This window comes from Grampus griseus (genome assembly GCF_964374135.1).
Source record: "Grampus griseus genome assembly, chromosome: Y".
NCBI lineage: Eukaryota > Metazoa > Chordata > Mammalia > Artiodactyla > Delphinidae > Grampus > Grampus griseus.
Genome location: NC_139016.1, coordinates 4,355,451 through 4,370,812, shown reverse-complemented (window position 1 = coordinate 4,370,812; position 15,362 = coordinate 4,355,451). Strand labels below are relative to the sequence as shown.

At 46.8% G+C, this 15,362-nt stretch overlaps 1 protein-coding gene across 1 annotated transcript; it reads right to left on the bottom strand.

Moving 5' to 3' along the window:
- Positions 1-11,747: 11,747 nt before the first annotated feature.
- LOC309817690 (homeobox protein Mohawk-like) lies at positions 11,748-14,885 on the bottom strand (the record flags this gene model as incomplete). Its single annotated transcript, XM_082646957.1, has 2 exons — positions 11,748-11,867; positions 14,028-14,885. 2 exons carry the CDS (start codon positions 14,883-14,885, stop codon positions 11,748-11,750), a joined length of 978 nt encoding a protein of 325 aa, XP_082503083.1.
- Positions 14,886-15,362: the final 477 nt, after the last annotated feature.

The window sequence follows — 15,362 nt, the reverse complement described above, 5'->3', positions numbered from 1 at the left end:
GATGCAGACCTGTGCCCCCCACTCCCCGCCATCCCTGTGTGTAGGACCCCAGTAGCCCTTCCTAGCTCCTGGCGCCTCCTGCATGCACCCCGTTCTCAGCAGTGCACTCCCTGCCCGGGGGCCCCTTGAGTCTTTTCCAGGCCGACCCCTAGGGCAGGGCGGGGCGGGAACGTCCTGAGAGCCCTGTGCCTCCGCCGGAGTCCGCCTGGGCCTTTGCTCTCGAGCACAGTGAGCCTCTGCTTTTCTGCCCGCGAAGAGCACAGGTCGCCCTGTGTAGCGTGCTCGCAATGGCCGACATTCCCAACATTCACAAGGAGGGTGGATAATCAATTCCCGAGTCCCACAGAGAGGCCGCTGCAGAGCATGGGAAGAGGGCTGGTCCTAAATGAGCCTGTTGTTGGGCGGCCGCGCTCCCCCGGCCCTGCTCTGTCCCTTCTCAGCGCTGTGCCTAAAAATAGCGAGTAATGAGCGGCGGCCACGAAGCACGCTCTACGGGCGCCTAGTGTGTCTGCATCCTGCCGGAGCCGGCATGCCGCGCTCTGGTTCCAGTGGGTTTTCCAGTTTGGCATTCCAAGACCTAATTCATTTTCTGCCTGGCGCTCCTACACCCTCCATCAGCGCTGGCGACCCCCGCCGTCTGCGTAACAGATGCGGCTTTCTCAGGCTGCAGCCGGTACCAAGTAACTAACGTGAGATCAAGGCTGTAGCCGGCACGCTCTCCCCGCTTTTAAACAAACACCACCGTTTTCATCTAATCCTGCCTTTGTCAGGTCTGTTGGAAATTGGCTTCATTTTCTTTTTCAGTCCTCTCCCCCCACCCCTCTGAGTTTAAAACCAAGCGGGGACTCCGCCGCCGCCTCGGAAGCCTCCCGAGCCGAGGGCTGCTCGCTCTGGGAGGGCTGCCTCCAGCAGGACGGATGCAAATGAGTCTGTGCTCCCGGCTCCTGACACTTAGGCGAGCAGACGCTTCCGAGGGTCTGAATCAAACATCACGTCCCTCCGGGCGAGCCCTGAGTCCCCCGGAGACGCACAGGGGGACGCGGACAGGGTTCGCCTACTGAAATCAAGGCAGCGGGCTGAGCCTTGAGTCCTGGACCAAGGTCCCAGGTAGATCTGCATCCCTTTCTCCTGGTGGCTGACCTTCATCCTAGTCGCGAGGCAGGCGTTCTGTGGCCGATAAAAGGCGTTTTCAGCCTTACCTTTCAAGGCTGCCCACTTAGCAAGTCGCAGCTTCCACACTTTGGGAAGAGCCAGAATTTCAGCGAGAAAAGGGAGCGAAACGACAGATGAGCCCCCTGCTCGATAAGCAGCTCTGTTTCTCGCAGCCCCCTGCCTTTTCGTTTTGGCTCATTGCAGCACCCTGAAAGCTTCTCTTCTGTGCTTCAGAATAGTCTTTTCAAAACGCCTCTTTACTGGGAGAAGTGTTATTCGTGGCATGGGGGATGGGTATCTTCCGGAGCTGTAGTCCGTTATTGCTTACTGCCCCTCTCCGGGTCTAGAAATGTTCCTCGTTTAGAAGGAAAGCCGAGGCTTTTTACAGCCGCGGGTGAAAATGGACACTGTTACCTATTTTCGCTTTGGTCTGAGAGTTTCCATTAAGTAGGGAACCTGCTCTGAAGGTTTAGAAAGGAAACTGCAGTATCAAATATGTTACCCAGCACATCACTGTATCTTTGTGCTGTTTTCTTTGTGTGTTTCTCCGCTACCTCTTCCCCCAAAGGAAACGTCCATCAAGATGCATACAGTGGAAACAGTGTGTCAAGGGCATAGACAGGAGCGGACACCAAACACACGAAGGTTTAACCAAGAACATCAGCTTTTCCTCTTAACGCCCTAGGTCAGGGGGCAAAAAGAGGGAGGGGAAGAAATTATTCATATTTTTGTTATCAGAGAAGTTTGCAGCAGAACTGTGAGTTACTTCTCATACCTGGGATATTTTTTAATGTTCATTGTGCCAAGAGCTTGATTTGGGCTTTTGATTTCACAAAGTGGGAAGGGTATTTACACTTATGATATTTCTACATTTTATGTCACACCGTCAAGAAAAGAAGAGCTTTCCACATTGACTCAACTCTGCAGAGTTCACATATCCTGACAGTAGGCTCCCCAGGTTTGTAGGGCTTATTACTTGGCTGTTTTTTTACCCATCCTTTTTCTTATTTGTGCCTGTTGATCATATAAACCAATGAGAGAGTAAAATTGTATAAAAATGAGAATACAGGCAACATACACACTTTCGGGGGGACTCCAAACCAAATACGGTCATAGAAAAATGAGGCATGTCCTTATCCGTGGCCTTTTTTTTTCTTTTTTTGAGAAATGGAAAATAAAGCCAGAAATGCGCTAATTACAAAATCTAACTGAGGTGAACTGACACCCAGCTATTTAAGGAGTGTGTTCAAATAGGCACGTGTAAAGAGCCGGCCACTTACGAATTCAGAGCAAAGAAAACCACATAGGTCAGGCTTATGAAAGTGTCAGCTCAAAGCAAATGAGGATATTTCCATTGGGGCACCTCTGGGAGGGAACTGTTCAAAGCAGTGAATGTACTTATAAAAACACCTCACACGTTGCGCTGTGCTCTGCGCTTACAAAGTGCTTTCCCCACACGGAGCACCTCTCCTCTGCTGATTCTGAGCAGCTCCCGGGAAGGAGACAGAGTGTGTTTCCCCGCTTCCCATGTGGATAAAGAAATAAGAGGAGAATTTCAATGCCTGGCTCAAGCATCATACATACCGAAGAAACAGAGGGAGACTGGAACAGTCTTAGAGAATAAACGTGACTCTGTATTTATTCCCCCCTGGTTTGGTAGGACAGTCAAGCCAATATTTCCTATATACTCAGCGTAACCAGTAATTCATTTCTTCTTCCTCATTTCATGACGTGTAGGATTTCCATCCACGGGAAGAGCTCATACCCGAAGAAGTACTCAGCTCAGGGTAAGGAGGAAAATGTGCAAACTCTACGATCTGCTCATTATAATTCTAAATGGAACCAAAGGAAATATACAGAGAGGTCGGCAAAGAGTTATTGTCAAGAATATTCACTGAGCGCGATTTATATTGGGGAAAAACTGGGAAAGGCCAAAAGGCCCCCCAGAAGGAATGGTTAAGTGAATCATAGGCTTGTTTTGTGTTAGGATATCATAGATAAAAGTGGGAAGTTATATTTTCACATAATGATCCATGATGTGGGAAAATGGACAAGATGTAGAGTTAGGTGAAAATATTGCAAGTTATGAAATTGTATGTAGGGCATCAGTTGTGAAACCATAGAGTTGCCTTGGGGACTTTCATGAAGCGGGGGCTGACTCTGCCTGCGTGCAGAGCTCCTGATTCAGTAGGTCTGCGGTGGGAACCCAGAATGTGCACTTCTGCCAAGTTCCAAGCTGATGCTCTTGCCACTGGTCCAGGGGCTCCACTGAATTAAACAATTATGTGTTTAGAGGGCTGACAAGGACATATTTGCTTATGGGGCAGAGCTTGTCAACACTGGCTGGCGTTCGGACTCCATGGGGAACTTTTTAAAAATGTCAGTGTCCGGTGGGCGCACGAAGTGGTCCAGCCACTGTCAAAAACAGTTTGGCGTTTCCTCGATGAAAAATGGAATTAGCGCACGACCCTGCAGTTCCTCCCCTAGTCACGTATCCAGAAGAACTGAAAACAGGTGCTCAAACAGATGTACACAAACAGGGCAACTCAGAGTCAGCAAAGGTGAAAACAGCCCGATTGTCTATCAACAGTTTAAGAGATCAGGAAAATGTGGTCTGTGTGTCCCGTGGAACAGTACTCACTGTAAAGGGGTGACACAGGCTACAGCGTGGACAAACCGTGAGAATATTAGGCTAAGGGAAAGAAGCTAGACACAGAAGACCATATTGTGTATCATTCTCCTTACAGGAAATGTTCAGAATAGGCAAGTCCTTCGAGACAGAAAGCAGGTGCTAGCGGCTGAGGGCAGGGGGAATGGAGAGGGACTGCTTAATCTTACAGGATTTCTCTGGGGTGATGAAAATGTTCAGAAACGTCTTAGTGGTGGTGGTTGTACTGCCTTGTGAATGTACTGGAAGCTACTGGATAGTACGTTCGAACGTGGTTAATTGTATGTTATGTGAATTTTATCTCACTTTTAAAAGAATGTCCAGGCAGCAGCGTAGAGCTTCTGATTTCACAGTTCTGGGATGAGCCTTCTTTGAAAGCTTCCCGGTTGATGCCAAGGCGCAGCTGGGATTGACTGAAAACCACTGGCCGGGTGGGGATTCCAACAGCAGTAACTCAGGTAGCCTTGAAGGGGATGAGTGGAGCTTCAGAAGATGAAGGGGCAGCTTCCGCAGGTGGACTCTGCCCCTTTGCTACCCAATGTCTGTATCCCAGCAGTATCCCCCCGCCTGGGAGCTTGTCAGAAATGTAGACCCGGCGGCGCCTCCCCAGACCTCCTGAGTCACGGTCTGACTTTTGGCAAGATCCGCCTGGTTTACTACCCGCTGACGCTCCAGGAGCACGGGAGCGATTGCACGGCCTCTCCAATGGCGCGTTTCATGCGAAGAGTTACGATTCCTTCTCCCGAGACACAGGGTTTCTATCGTCCTAGGGGTTTTAGAAACGCTGCTTGTAAGAAAGTGGGTGAAATTCATATCCTCGGGTATCTCTGAGTCTTCGAGAACCTCCCGCATCTGACTACTCTCCGTGAGCGTTGCACGGTTTGATGTGTATTCCTGTCCCAAACTATTTGGAAAGTGGAACTCCTTTCAAAGGACCACTTTCCGATGCTGACGGATGCTCGTCCTTTTCTATAAGGATAATGGCAGAATTGCTGCTTCAGGACAATTTTGAATCTTTTGGACCTGCTCCATCCAGTAGAACTTCAGAAACCACCCTGAATGTTGTAGAACCACCTTGAATGTTGTAGAACCTGCTCCATCCAGTAGAACTTCAGAAACCACCTTGAATGTTGTAGAACTCCCACCTTGAATGTTGTAGTGACCCTATCTTTCAGTATCCAAAGACACTGAGCGAGAAGCGGTAGATAGAAATGACCACAGACTTCACCGAAATGTGCCGCTTTAAGACAAGAGGGGATGTGGAAGTTGGGGGGGGAGGGGCAGGATTCCTCTACAACGTGGCTTTTCTCATCCTAAGCCAGGAAGACTCCTGTGAAATTTCAGCCCACAGTCAGGCTAAACCGGAAAGGTGAGATTGTCTAGACACACTGGGCATGTGCCTGCAAAATTCTCCTCCTTCCACTCATCACCAGCACCATGGACTTGTCTATCAAATATCCCCAGGTTACAATTGGCCCAACTAATGCCTAAGAAAAAGTTTAATACGTGTCTTTCAAATCCATGCTGAGATGACTCAATTTCTACAAGATAATAAATCTACCCAGACAGGAAAGAAAGCTCATGAACTTGTGGACAAAAACGTCAACAGCCCCCTTTGTCCTATCGACAGACCATTTTCCTCTCTGTAGTTCTCTGAATATCTGATAAATCATACTCAAATTTGTTTTTCTGGCAATGGCTGGAAAGAGCAATGCACTTTTTAACCTGATGCAATGCATTCAAGAAGGTGTGTGGATGCGGACCTCAGAGGGCAAAGATGAGATTGGTTCCAATATTGAAGTGATGGAAAATGATTTTCCTGTGCTGCGTGTCAATCTTTTAATATTAGTTCATAGATGGGATGATGACTCTATCTGTAGCCCTTTAAACCCAAGCTGCCCCTTAGCGTTCACTTCTGCTCAAGATTTCATGAATCGATGACAATAACCATTGTAGAAAAATGAGGACAGTTTTTTTTCCATTTTAATATAGTCAAAAGAATATCCTGGGCTTCCCTGGTGGCGCAGTGGTTGAGAGTCCGCCTGCCGATGCAGGGGACACGGGTTCGTGCCCCGGTCCGGGAAGATCCCACATGCCGCGGAGCGGCTGGGCCCGTGAGCCATGGCCGCTGAGCCTGCGCGTCCGGAGCCTGTGCTCCGCAACGGGAGAGGCCACAACAGTGAGAGGCCAGCGTACCGCAAAAAAAAAGAAGAAGAAGAATATCCAGCCCAGGCCCACATTTCTGAGCTCAGTTAGTTTCCAGAGATTTAACGGTTCCATAAAACAAGTGATTCGCAAACAGTTTGAAGCAACAAGTGAGCAGAAGCAAATAAAATGAGGTGAAATGATGCTCATTGCTACTAGGCTGCAGGCATTGAGGAAAATGTCTTTTAAAAAAAGGCTTTCTAGTGAGAAAATTAACATCTGCGTATTTATTTATTTCCTGGATAGAGGACATATGTGAAGGCATCTTCTGTTCAACATGCCTTTGGTTCTGTGTTCCTAGGAACATGCACAATTTCTCTGTTGAGCTTTCGCAGGGAGCTGCAAACTCTAACCTATGGGCCAAATGCAGACCCCATCTGATTTTGAAAACTTCTTTTGGAACACGGCCATGCTCATTCATTTCCATACTGTCTACGGCTGCTTTCACGCGGCACAGCAGTTGTGCAGTTCTGGCCCTTAACAGAACACTTCTGCATATGAAGTTATTTCTGCATGCACCTCATGATAGGGAGAGTTAAAGTATCAACACTTAAAAGGAAAAAACAAAAACCTATATCCACCTGTGATGGCTAAACATTATTTCTGGATGTGTCTGTGAAGGTACATCCAGATGGGACCAGCATTGAATCGGTACACGGGACAAAGCAGGTGGTCCTCCTCAGGGTGGGTGGGCATCAACCTATCTGCCGCGGACCTGAAAAGAACAAAAAATGGAGGATTGTTGAATTCCCTCTCAGTCTCTCTGGCTGACTGCTGAGCTGGGACACTGGTGTCCTGTCCTTGGGCGGAGATGGACACCATTGCTACCCTGGTTCTCAGGCCTCCACACTCAGACTGAGGCCCTTCCTGGGCCTCTGGCTTGCAGAGGGCAGGTTTTGGCACTTGTCAACCTCCATAACTGTGTCAGTCAATTCCTTATGTAAATGATCTTCAGATAAATAGATAGAAAGATAGATCTACATATAGATACATATCTCCCATCGGTTTTGTTTCTTTCTGTGGAGCACCCTGGCTAATACAAACAGGAATCCATGAAGTCTTCTTAACTCTTGTTGCCCAGTTCTACAAACTTTCATTGAGGACCAACTCTGTGGATGGTGGGGTGAAGATTAGAAAGACAAAGGAAACAACTCTTGCCCTTAAGATGGTCTAATGGCTGAGATGCAAAAGACTATGAACTTAAGTGGAGGGTCAGACATGCCTTGAGAGAGATATTCACAAAGTGTCTCCTTTGGATGATGGATCAAAAAGGTATAAAACCCATAACAGAATAGGGTTGCACAAGGTTTCATCAAGAAGATGTATTTCTGGTAGTCTTCAGAAATGCAATGTGTGAAAAGGAAAGGGCATTCCAGGGTGCAGGACTGAAGGTGGCCAGTGCAGGTGGTGTCAAAGTATCCCAGACAAATGGGTTTCTGGAGCAGAGCACAAGTGTACCACTTCTGAGTGGCATGTTTCCAAGGGGGACCTCCTCAGGTGTCCTCTGTGACGGTTCAGTGCCCCAAGGCTCTGAGCCTGGGATACACAGAAGAGAGGAGTGGGAAATAAGGCAGATGGGACAGAGCTGGGATGGGGGCAGGTGCGACTTCCTGGGTGGAACAATTTCGGACGGCAAAGGAACAAATTTTGGACGGAACAAAGGAACAATTTCGGACGTCGAAGGAACAAATTTCGGACGGAACAAAGGAACAATTTCGGACGGCAAAGCAACAAACTATGTAGAGTGATTTAACTCTTGCATGTGTTAGTGGGCTGGATTGGAAGAGGCAAAGCCTTACTCCTCTGTGGGGGAAATCTTCCATCCCTTGATGGTTTTTGTCATCAGACAATGGGGTGTCACCATCTTTTTCTCATCATGTGACACCTAATGGGAGAAATTTGCTTTCAGGTATAGGTCTTCTGTTCATACCCACCAAGCAGCCTGACACTGCGTATCGTTTGACCAGGTTCTGAGTGATTTAGGAGTTGACGTTCTGTTCTTGATGCAGATGGACACAGCAGGCATCAGCGGTGGCATGAAATATCGCTGGGGGGATGCAGCCCCACCTAAAAGTTGGCAACCTGTCCATCTTCTTCTTTCTTCTTTGCCTATCATAGGACAAAGGCGTTTCTTATAGACTTAAGTTAACTTATGTGGTGGACCGTGCCAGCGTGTGATACGTGTCGACCCCAATAGGTACCGAGAGGTAAGACGTGGGTCCATCACGAAGTCCTGAAAACAAACGTGGCGCACCTGCCTCCATCCTTACCTACCTGTGTGGTCTTGGCAAGTCACCTCACCACTCTGGGCCTCTGGTTTCTAAACTCCAAAACAAGGGGGCAGCAAACTTTTTCTATAATAGGCCAGATGGTAAATGTGTTTGGCTTTTCGGGCCATACAGTCTCTGCATCAACTCAGCTCTGCCTTTGTGGAGACCACAGGTCAGTGAATAGGTGTGGCCAGATTTGGACTAGATCTGTGGACTAGATCTCTCCCAGCCCTTATTAACATCTTGTGATGGCAAATGAACTTATCTACAAAACAGGAACAGACTCACAGACATAGAGAACAGACTTGTTGCCAAGGGGGAGGGGTGTACTGGGAGTTTGGGATGAGCAGATGCAAACTGTTACATATAGAATGGAAACCCAACAAGGTCCTACTGTAGAGCACAGGGAACTATATTCAATATCCTGTGATAAACCATAATGGAAAGGAATATAAGAAAAGAATGTGTATATATGTATAACTGAATCACTTTGCTGAACAGCAGAAATTAACACAACATTGTTAATCAACTATACTTCAATATAATTTACAAAATGAATGAATATCTTGTGATGGGAAGGCAAGGAGAAATTCAGAATTTTCTTGAGCTTTTCATTTCTCATGGGAGAGAGCTCCCTTTGGTCAAGGTAAAAATTTGGCATGGGGGAAACATACAAAATTAAAAGAGAACCCATACAATGGGAAGCAATCGGATTCAGTCACCCCATTCACCTGTGCTTTAAGCTTGTCATTCCCAAGGCAGACTTTGGAAAGGCTTTGGAGATCATTTGCAGAACAGGCTGTGCTTCCAGCATGTCTTCCTTTTGGATCGCCTGGGCTCCATGGGGGCACATGGATCCCAGCAAGTGACTGGAGACTGTTGCTTCCCATCGTTGTTTTCTTGCCACCAAAATTGCTATTTATTTAAGAAGGACTGAGAACCCAGCTGCCGGGCTTCCCTGGAATCCTGTCCGACATACTCAACGAGCCTGTGATTTTTCTATAAAGCAGCTCTCTGAGCAGCAAGAAGATGCTGCAGTGATTACACACCTCTGCAGTTCCCTCAAATACGGGAAAACGTAGACAGTGCAAAAGACAGACTCAAAACACAAGCTATCAGATGAAGCCTTCCTGACAGCATAAACAAGAAGCAAGCAAGAAAGGGGGAAGAAAATCATCCTGGTTTTTGTTTGTCTGTTTGAATCACGGAATTGAAATGGAGGCCCCTGACACCCTGCCTTGTTGCCGTGGGTGTCTCAGTGATGAACAGTCACGGGCTCCCTCCCGCCCACCCCCGTGGATTCATGAGGGGCCAGACAGGAATTGCAGAACCGCCACGTGGTGTGACCTTACCTGTTAAGCTTGTCCTGCCTTCCCTGCCGAAGGTGAGGAGGGCCGTCAGCACGCGGCCGACTGTTTCTCCCACACCTTAATGAGAAAAATTGACCTGCTTACTCTCCAGCTGTCTCCTGTGTGTCTAATCCTAGTAATTTCTGCAAAACTGCCCCCTCCTTACATGTTGAAATCAAGCAGAAGCCCTCAAGGATGGCGTATCTTGGGCAGACGACACGGAATCGGGTTGGAGGAGTGACAGGCTTGTTGGGAAGACCAGTGAGCTTCCACGCACCGGCTTCAAGACCCATCCTGAGGACAGGGCACATGATTCACCCGGCACCCCACGCTCTGTGCTGGTCAACCGTGCCCCTTCCCCCTGCACGCACAAACGTAGTACTTCAGGCTTCTGTGTTTTGCTCTTAGTGCAGCGCAGCCTGTGCTGATTTCTACAGGGTGGCCATTTATCTGGAGCAAGAATAAACATTGCAAATAAAACCCACTGCTTTCCTGTGATGAGCTAGTTTTCTGTACATAAAACTTGTATAATAATGATCTGCCCTTGTGAACTTCCTGTTGAAAAATTATTTACTTTTCAAATATGCATGTGTGTTGGTTAAAGGGAATGCTGTCTATTGGGACGGAAAAAAAAAAAAAAAACCTGAAGAAAAACCAGGATTTCAGATCAACTCCAGCAATCTGGATACGTGATGAATTTTCTGTGATTTCTGGATCTTGCCATTTTTATTTCAAAAATAATTCTTACAGGTCATAATAGCCAGTATCAATGTTCTCAACACTAGGAAGTTATCTATATTTGCTTAATTTCCCCTGCAGCCTTAAGGCAGAAATCATCATTACTACCATTTTGGGGAAGGTACTCAAGACAACACAACCAGTAAGTGGAGAGACCTTTGGAACCAGGCAGAGTGGCTTCAAGGCCCTGTTCTTAAACCCCGTATCACGTTGCATAGAACCTAGGTTTCTCCACCTCGGCACGACTGACATTTAGGGCCCGATGACCCTCTGATGTGGGGCGTCCTTTGCACTGTGTGGTGTGGAACAGCATCCCTGGTCTCCACCCCCCACACGCCAGGAGCACTTGTCCCCCCAGTCGTGACAACCAGCAATGTCTCCAGACACAGCCAGTTATCTCCTGGAGTGGGAGGGGGAAACAGGAGTGCAGCATGGCCCATTTTCGAACCACTAATTTAGGATATGCTTCTTTGAAATCAGAGGGTTATAAACCGAGATGCGTCCAGGGGCCAGGCAGATCCCATACAGAAGGGACCGGGCCCATTGTAACGAGAATGTCAGTTCTGCCTAGTTACCATGCAGCATGGAGAAAGAGAGAGTGCGAACAACACTACCTGCAGGGGTTATCTTTGGCCCATGGGTTGCCGTTTTGTGATTCCAGGAACTACAGCAGGGTTTCTTCACCTTGGCACTACTGAAATTTGGGACCGGGTGGGTCTTTGTGTTGGCCTGGGTGAGTGGGCAGGGGAGCTGTTCTGTGTACTGTAGAATGTTTAGCTGCAGCCGTGCTCTCAACCCCCCAGATTCCAGTACCACCCCCTCACAGTTCTGACAACACAAAACAGGTCCAAACCCTGCCCAGTGTCCCCAGAGAGGACAAAATTGCCCGGACGGAGAACCCCCTGGGATGAACCACATGAAACGGCCAACGCTTAGTTATTTCTGATGTGCAGAAGTGCAGATTTCATGTGGTCCCATCTCATACTCTCAGCAGTGCCCTAAGCTTGCCTGATAAGTTAGTTTCTCAGGTGGGATGGAGCGGGGACAGGTCACATATAAGGGGAAGAGGACACGTGGGAAACCTGTTCAAACCCAGAAACTCCGGTGAGTGCAGCGCTCTCCAAGGCAACCCTGATTCTGGCCAGACTAAAATGAGAACCACCTGGTTTATGGACTTTGCCATCACGGGGTTTCGAAGCACATGTACAGAAGAACCGTCCACAGAGAAGCATGAAGGTGGACCTTGATGGGGCCTCAAAGCAGTTTCTTAAAGGCTTAAACCGACAGAACTTGAACCGCCTTTTCCCCTCCCCACCACGATGTCCACTCCATCATGACAGAGATCTTCAAGCACATGTGACTCTCTCATTCCTGATGCACCTCTGGGTTGGGCTGTGGGCGCTGGTTCCGAGTCCATCTGTGCTTCGTGGCCGAGCGTGAAATGACCGTGGGTTGTATTCCAGTGTGGACAAAGGGCACCTGTGACTAAGGGTGAAGGGGCATTGTCCTAAGTCCTCATTAGGACCAAGGTGAGTGCATTAAAATGCATCGTTATTCCCATCCAGCCGTGCAGTCCACATTCAGCACCGACTAATGAGGAAAATAAAACAGAAAGCGGTTCCCCTTTCTGTTTCTGTGAAGTCTTCCTTCAGGACAATGCGGGGCCTTGTTAATGAGCTCATTCCATAATAAAGCGAAGATATGGACAAATGTCAGCGTGCCTCTGGAGCAGCGCTTTCGCCGGCAGATGCATGTCACACAGTAATGGCACTGGTTCGCGCTTGTTAACAATGAACCCACACGTGTCCCTGTTGACTGGATTCTTTATGTGACATTAGCCTGGCTACGCTAAATAACGACCCCACAGCCTTGCGATGCTGGGTCATGTGAGTACGGTTTCCTAGTTTTAAATGTAACCTCGTTATGGAAAATAAAGTCAGTGAAGAAAAAGTCTCACACTCCTGATAAAGGTTTGATGTATTGTTACAGTTTTTAAAGCAATATATACCATCTAAGTGAACATAACTTGCACGTTCTTCCATCTCATTAAAGGCTCTTTTGTTGCTAAGTTGACAGTAGCTTTACTCTTTTTATTTTAATTATAAACATTTTATTTTGACACAGTTATAGACCTAGCATTGTAAGAAATGAAAGAGACATCACATGTACGATGGACCCAGTTTCCTGCAATAGTATAATTTTGCAAACCTGTGGTACACCGGGCAGTTGATAGAATCAAGATGTTCGATATTTCCATCACCACAGGGCTGCCTCATGTTATCCTTTGATACCCACACCTACTCCCCTCCTGCCCCCACCCTCTCCTTAACCCCTGGAAACCACTAATTTAGTCTCCATTTCTTCAGTACTGTCATTTAAGGAATATTATGTAGATAGAATCATGACCTTTGGAATTGGCTTTTTTTCATTCAGCATATAATTCTCTGGATATTCGTCAGGTTGTCCTGTGTATCAGTAATTTGCTGTCTTTTTAGTTCTGAATACTATTCCAAATTTGTATCCATTCACCCACTGAAGTAAATCTAACTTGTTTCTCTTTTTGATTATGACAGATAGAGCTGCTTTAAACATTTGTGTATAGATTTTTATGCGAACATGAGTCTTCATTTCTCTGGGATAAATGCCCAGGAGTGAAATTGCTAGGTTCTATGTTAGTTCCATGGTCAATTATTTAAGAAACTGTCACACTGTTTTCCAGAGTGGCTTTACAATTTTATATCCACACCGGCAATGTATGAGGGATTCATTTTCTCTGCATCATTGCCAGCATTTGCTCTGGTCAATATTTTTTTTATTTTACCCATTTTGATAGGCGTAGAGTGATAGCTCATTGTAGTTTTAATTTGCAGTTTCTCTAATAGCTAATAATGTTGAACATCTTTTCATATTCTTATTTGCCACCTGTATGTCTTCTTCAGTGAAATGTCTCTTTATGTCTTTTGTCCATATTCTAACTGGACTGTGCTTTTCCACTGTTGTGTTTTGAAGGTTCTTTGTATATTCTAGACACAAGTTTTTTGTCAGGTATATGGTTTGCAAGTATTTTCTCCCACTCTATAGTTTGTTTTTTCATCCTCCTAACAGAGCCAATGTTTTAAATTTTGATGAAGATCAATTATTTATTATATGAATTATGCTTTTGGTGTCAGGTCTTAGAACAGTTTTATTTCTTCCTTTCTGATCTATATGTCTTTTATTTTCTTACTGCGCTGACTCGAACTTCCAGCACTTTGTTGAATAAAAGTTGTGAACCTGGGCATCTTTGCCTTCTTCCCTGTTTTAAGTGAAAACATTCAGCTTTTCACCTTTACGTATACTGTAGCTTCTTTTTATACAGTTGAGAATGTTTCCCTCTATTTCTACTTTTTTCCGAGTATTTTTTTTTAAGGCCTCATTAGGTTTTAATGCAAAACTGCATCCACAATCATTCTAGAAAGGGCAGGTTCCTCAAATTCAACATGTAGTCAGAGAAGGGAATCCAGGAAAATGAGGGAGTGCGAAGCTCTCTTCCGAAGCCCAGCCACGTGACAAAGCCAGAGGCATCTCCAAAGCCACAGATGTGCCAGAAAACCAGGTGAAGAAGGGCTGCTGCAGCTTGAAAAAGTAACTTCACCACCTTAATACCTGGGTCCTCTGAGAGCTGTCTGTGCGATAGATGAAATTGCCTTCGGTTTCTGACAATGAGGGAGATACCAATTCCTCCTCAAATTCATTGGAACTAAAAGATCCTGAATGGTTTCTCTGCCTTGTCTTTCCCATCATGGCAGCATTTGTGACCATGACGTGTCTCAAAGAGTCGTTAAGGTAACGATTCAACAAGCTGCTCTTGTATTTTGGGGGCGATACGTAGTCCTCATTGGCCCGTGACTCTGGCCTCACTCCAGCTTTTATGACTGAGCTCTCACTTTTAATCACAGGATGGTGGACTGGATTATTATAGCCTTCTTCATTCATGGGGTTTCGTGGAGGATTTTCTCCATCTTCAGAACATGAGTCATCACTGCTTACACTCAGCCACTCAGCGTTTCCTTGAACATACTTATTGTACAACTTTATTCTTAAGGCCCACCTTAAATCTGGCTGTTGAACAGTATTCTTAAGCTGACGTCTTGCATTAGCAAACCAATTTGACACCTGCACTAGCGTCATCTGCGAGCCGAGCGCCAGGAGAATCTTCTCCATCTTCGTGGGGTACGGATTGTCGCGGTGCTTGTGCAGCCACAGCTTGAGGGGCCGCACCATGTCCTGCAGGGCCTGCCGCTTGTGCCTCACCTTCCCGCCATTCTGCTGGGCCCCGGTCCTCCGGTGTCTCAGGCCCAGGTTGTCCTTGAGGGGCGTGCCGTCCGTAATGCCCACCTCGGGGAGAGCATGCGTACTGTCCAGAATGCCACCGTAGGGCCTGCCGCCCCACTCCCGCTCCGGAACCCCGTGGTCCTCAAAAAGCACGGCGCTGCTGAGCTTGTTGAAGATGATGGTGTTCATGGCGTGCGCAGGCAGGGCCGCGTGGTGCGGCCGCAGTGCCTTGGGGCCGGGCTGCCGGGAGCTCCGCAGGGCTCGGGTTCCTCCTCTTAGCCCCGGCCACCCAGCCCCCAAAGAATCTCAGCCTTTTCAGAGTATTTAACATGAATGGATATCAATCTTTGCCTTTTAATGGGAATATTTAGACCATTTACATTTAATATAATTTTTTATATGTTAGGGCTAAATTATGCTACCTTTTTGTTACCTCTGTTTTTCATTTTTCTATATTATTTTTTCTGCCTTCCCGTGGATTGCTTGAATGTTATTTGGAATCCCATTTTGGTTTATCTATAGCGTTTTTAGAGTATCTCTCTATATAATTTTTCAGTGGTTTTTCCAGGTATTATATTACAAATTCATAACTATCACAGTATACTGATGTCACCATTTACCAGTTTTAGTGAACTGTAGAAGTCTTATCTCTCTTTCCCTTCACCC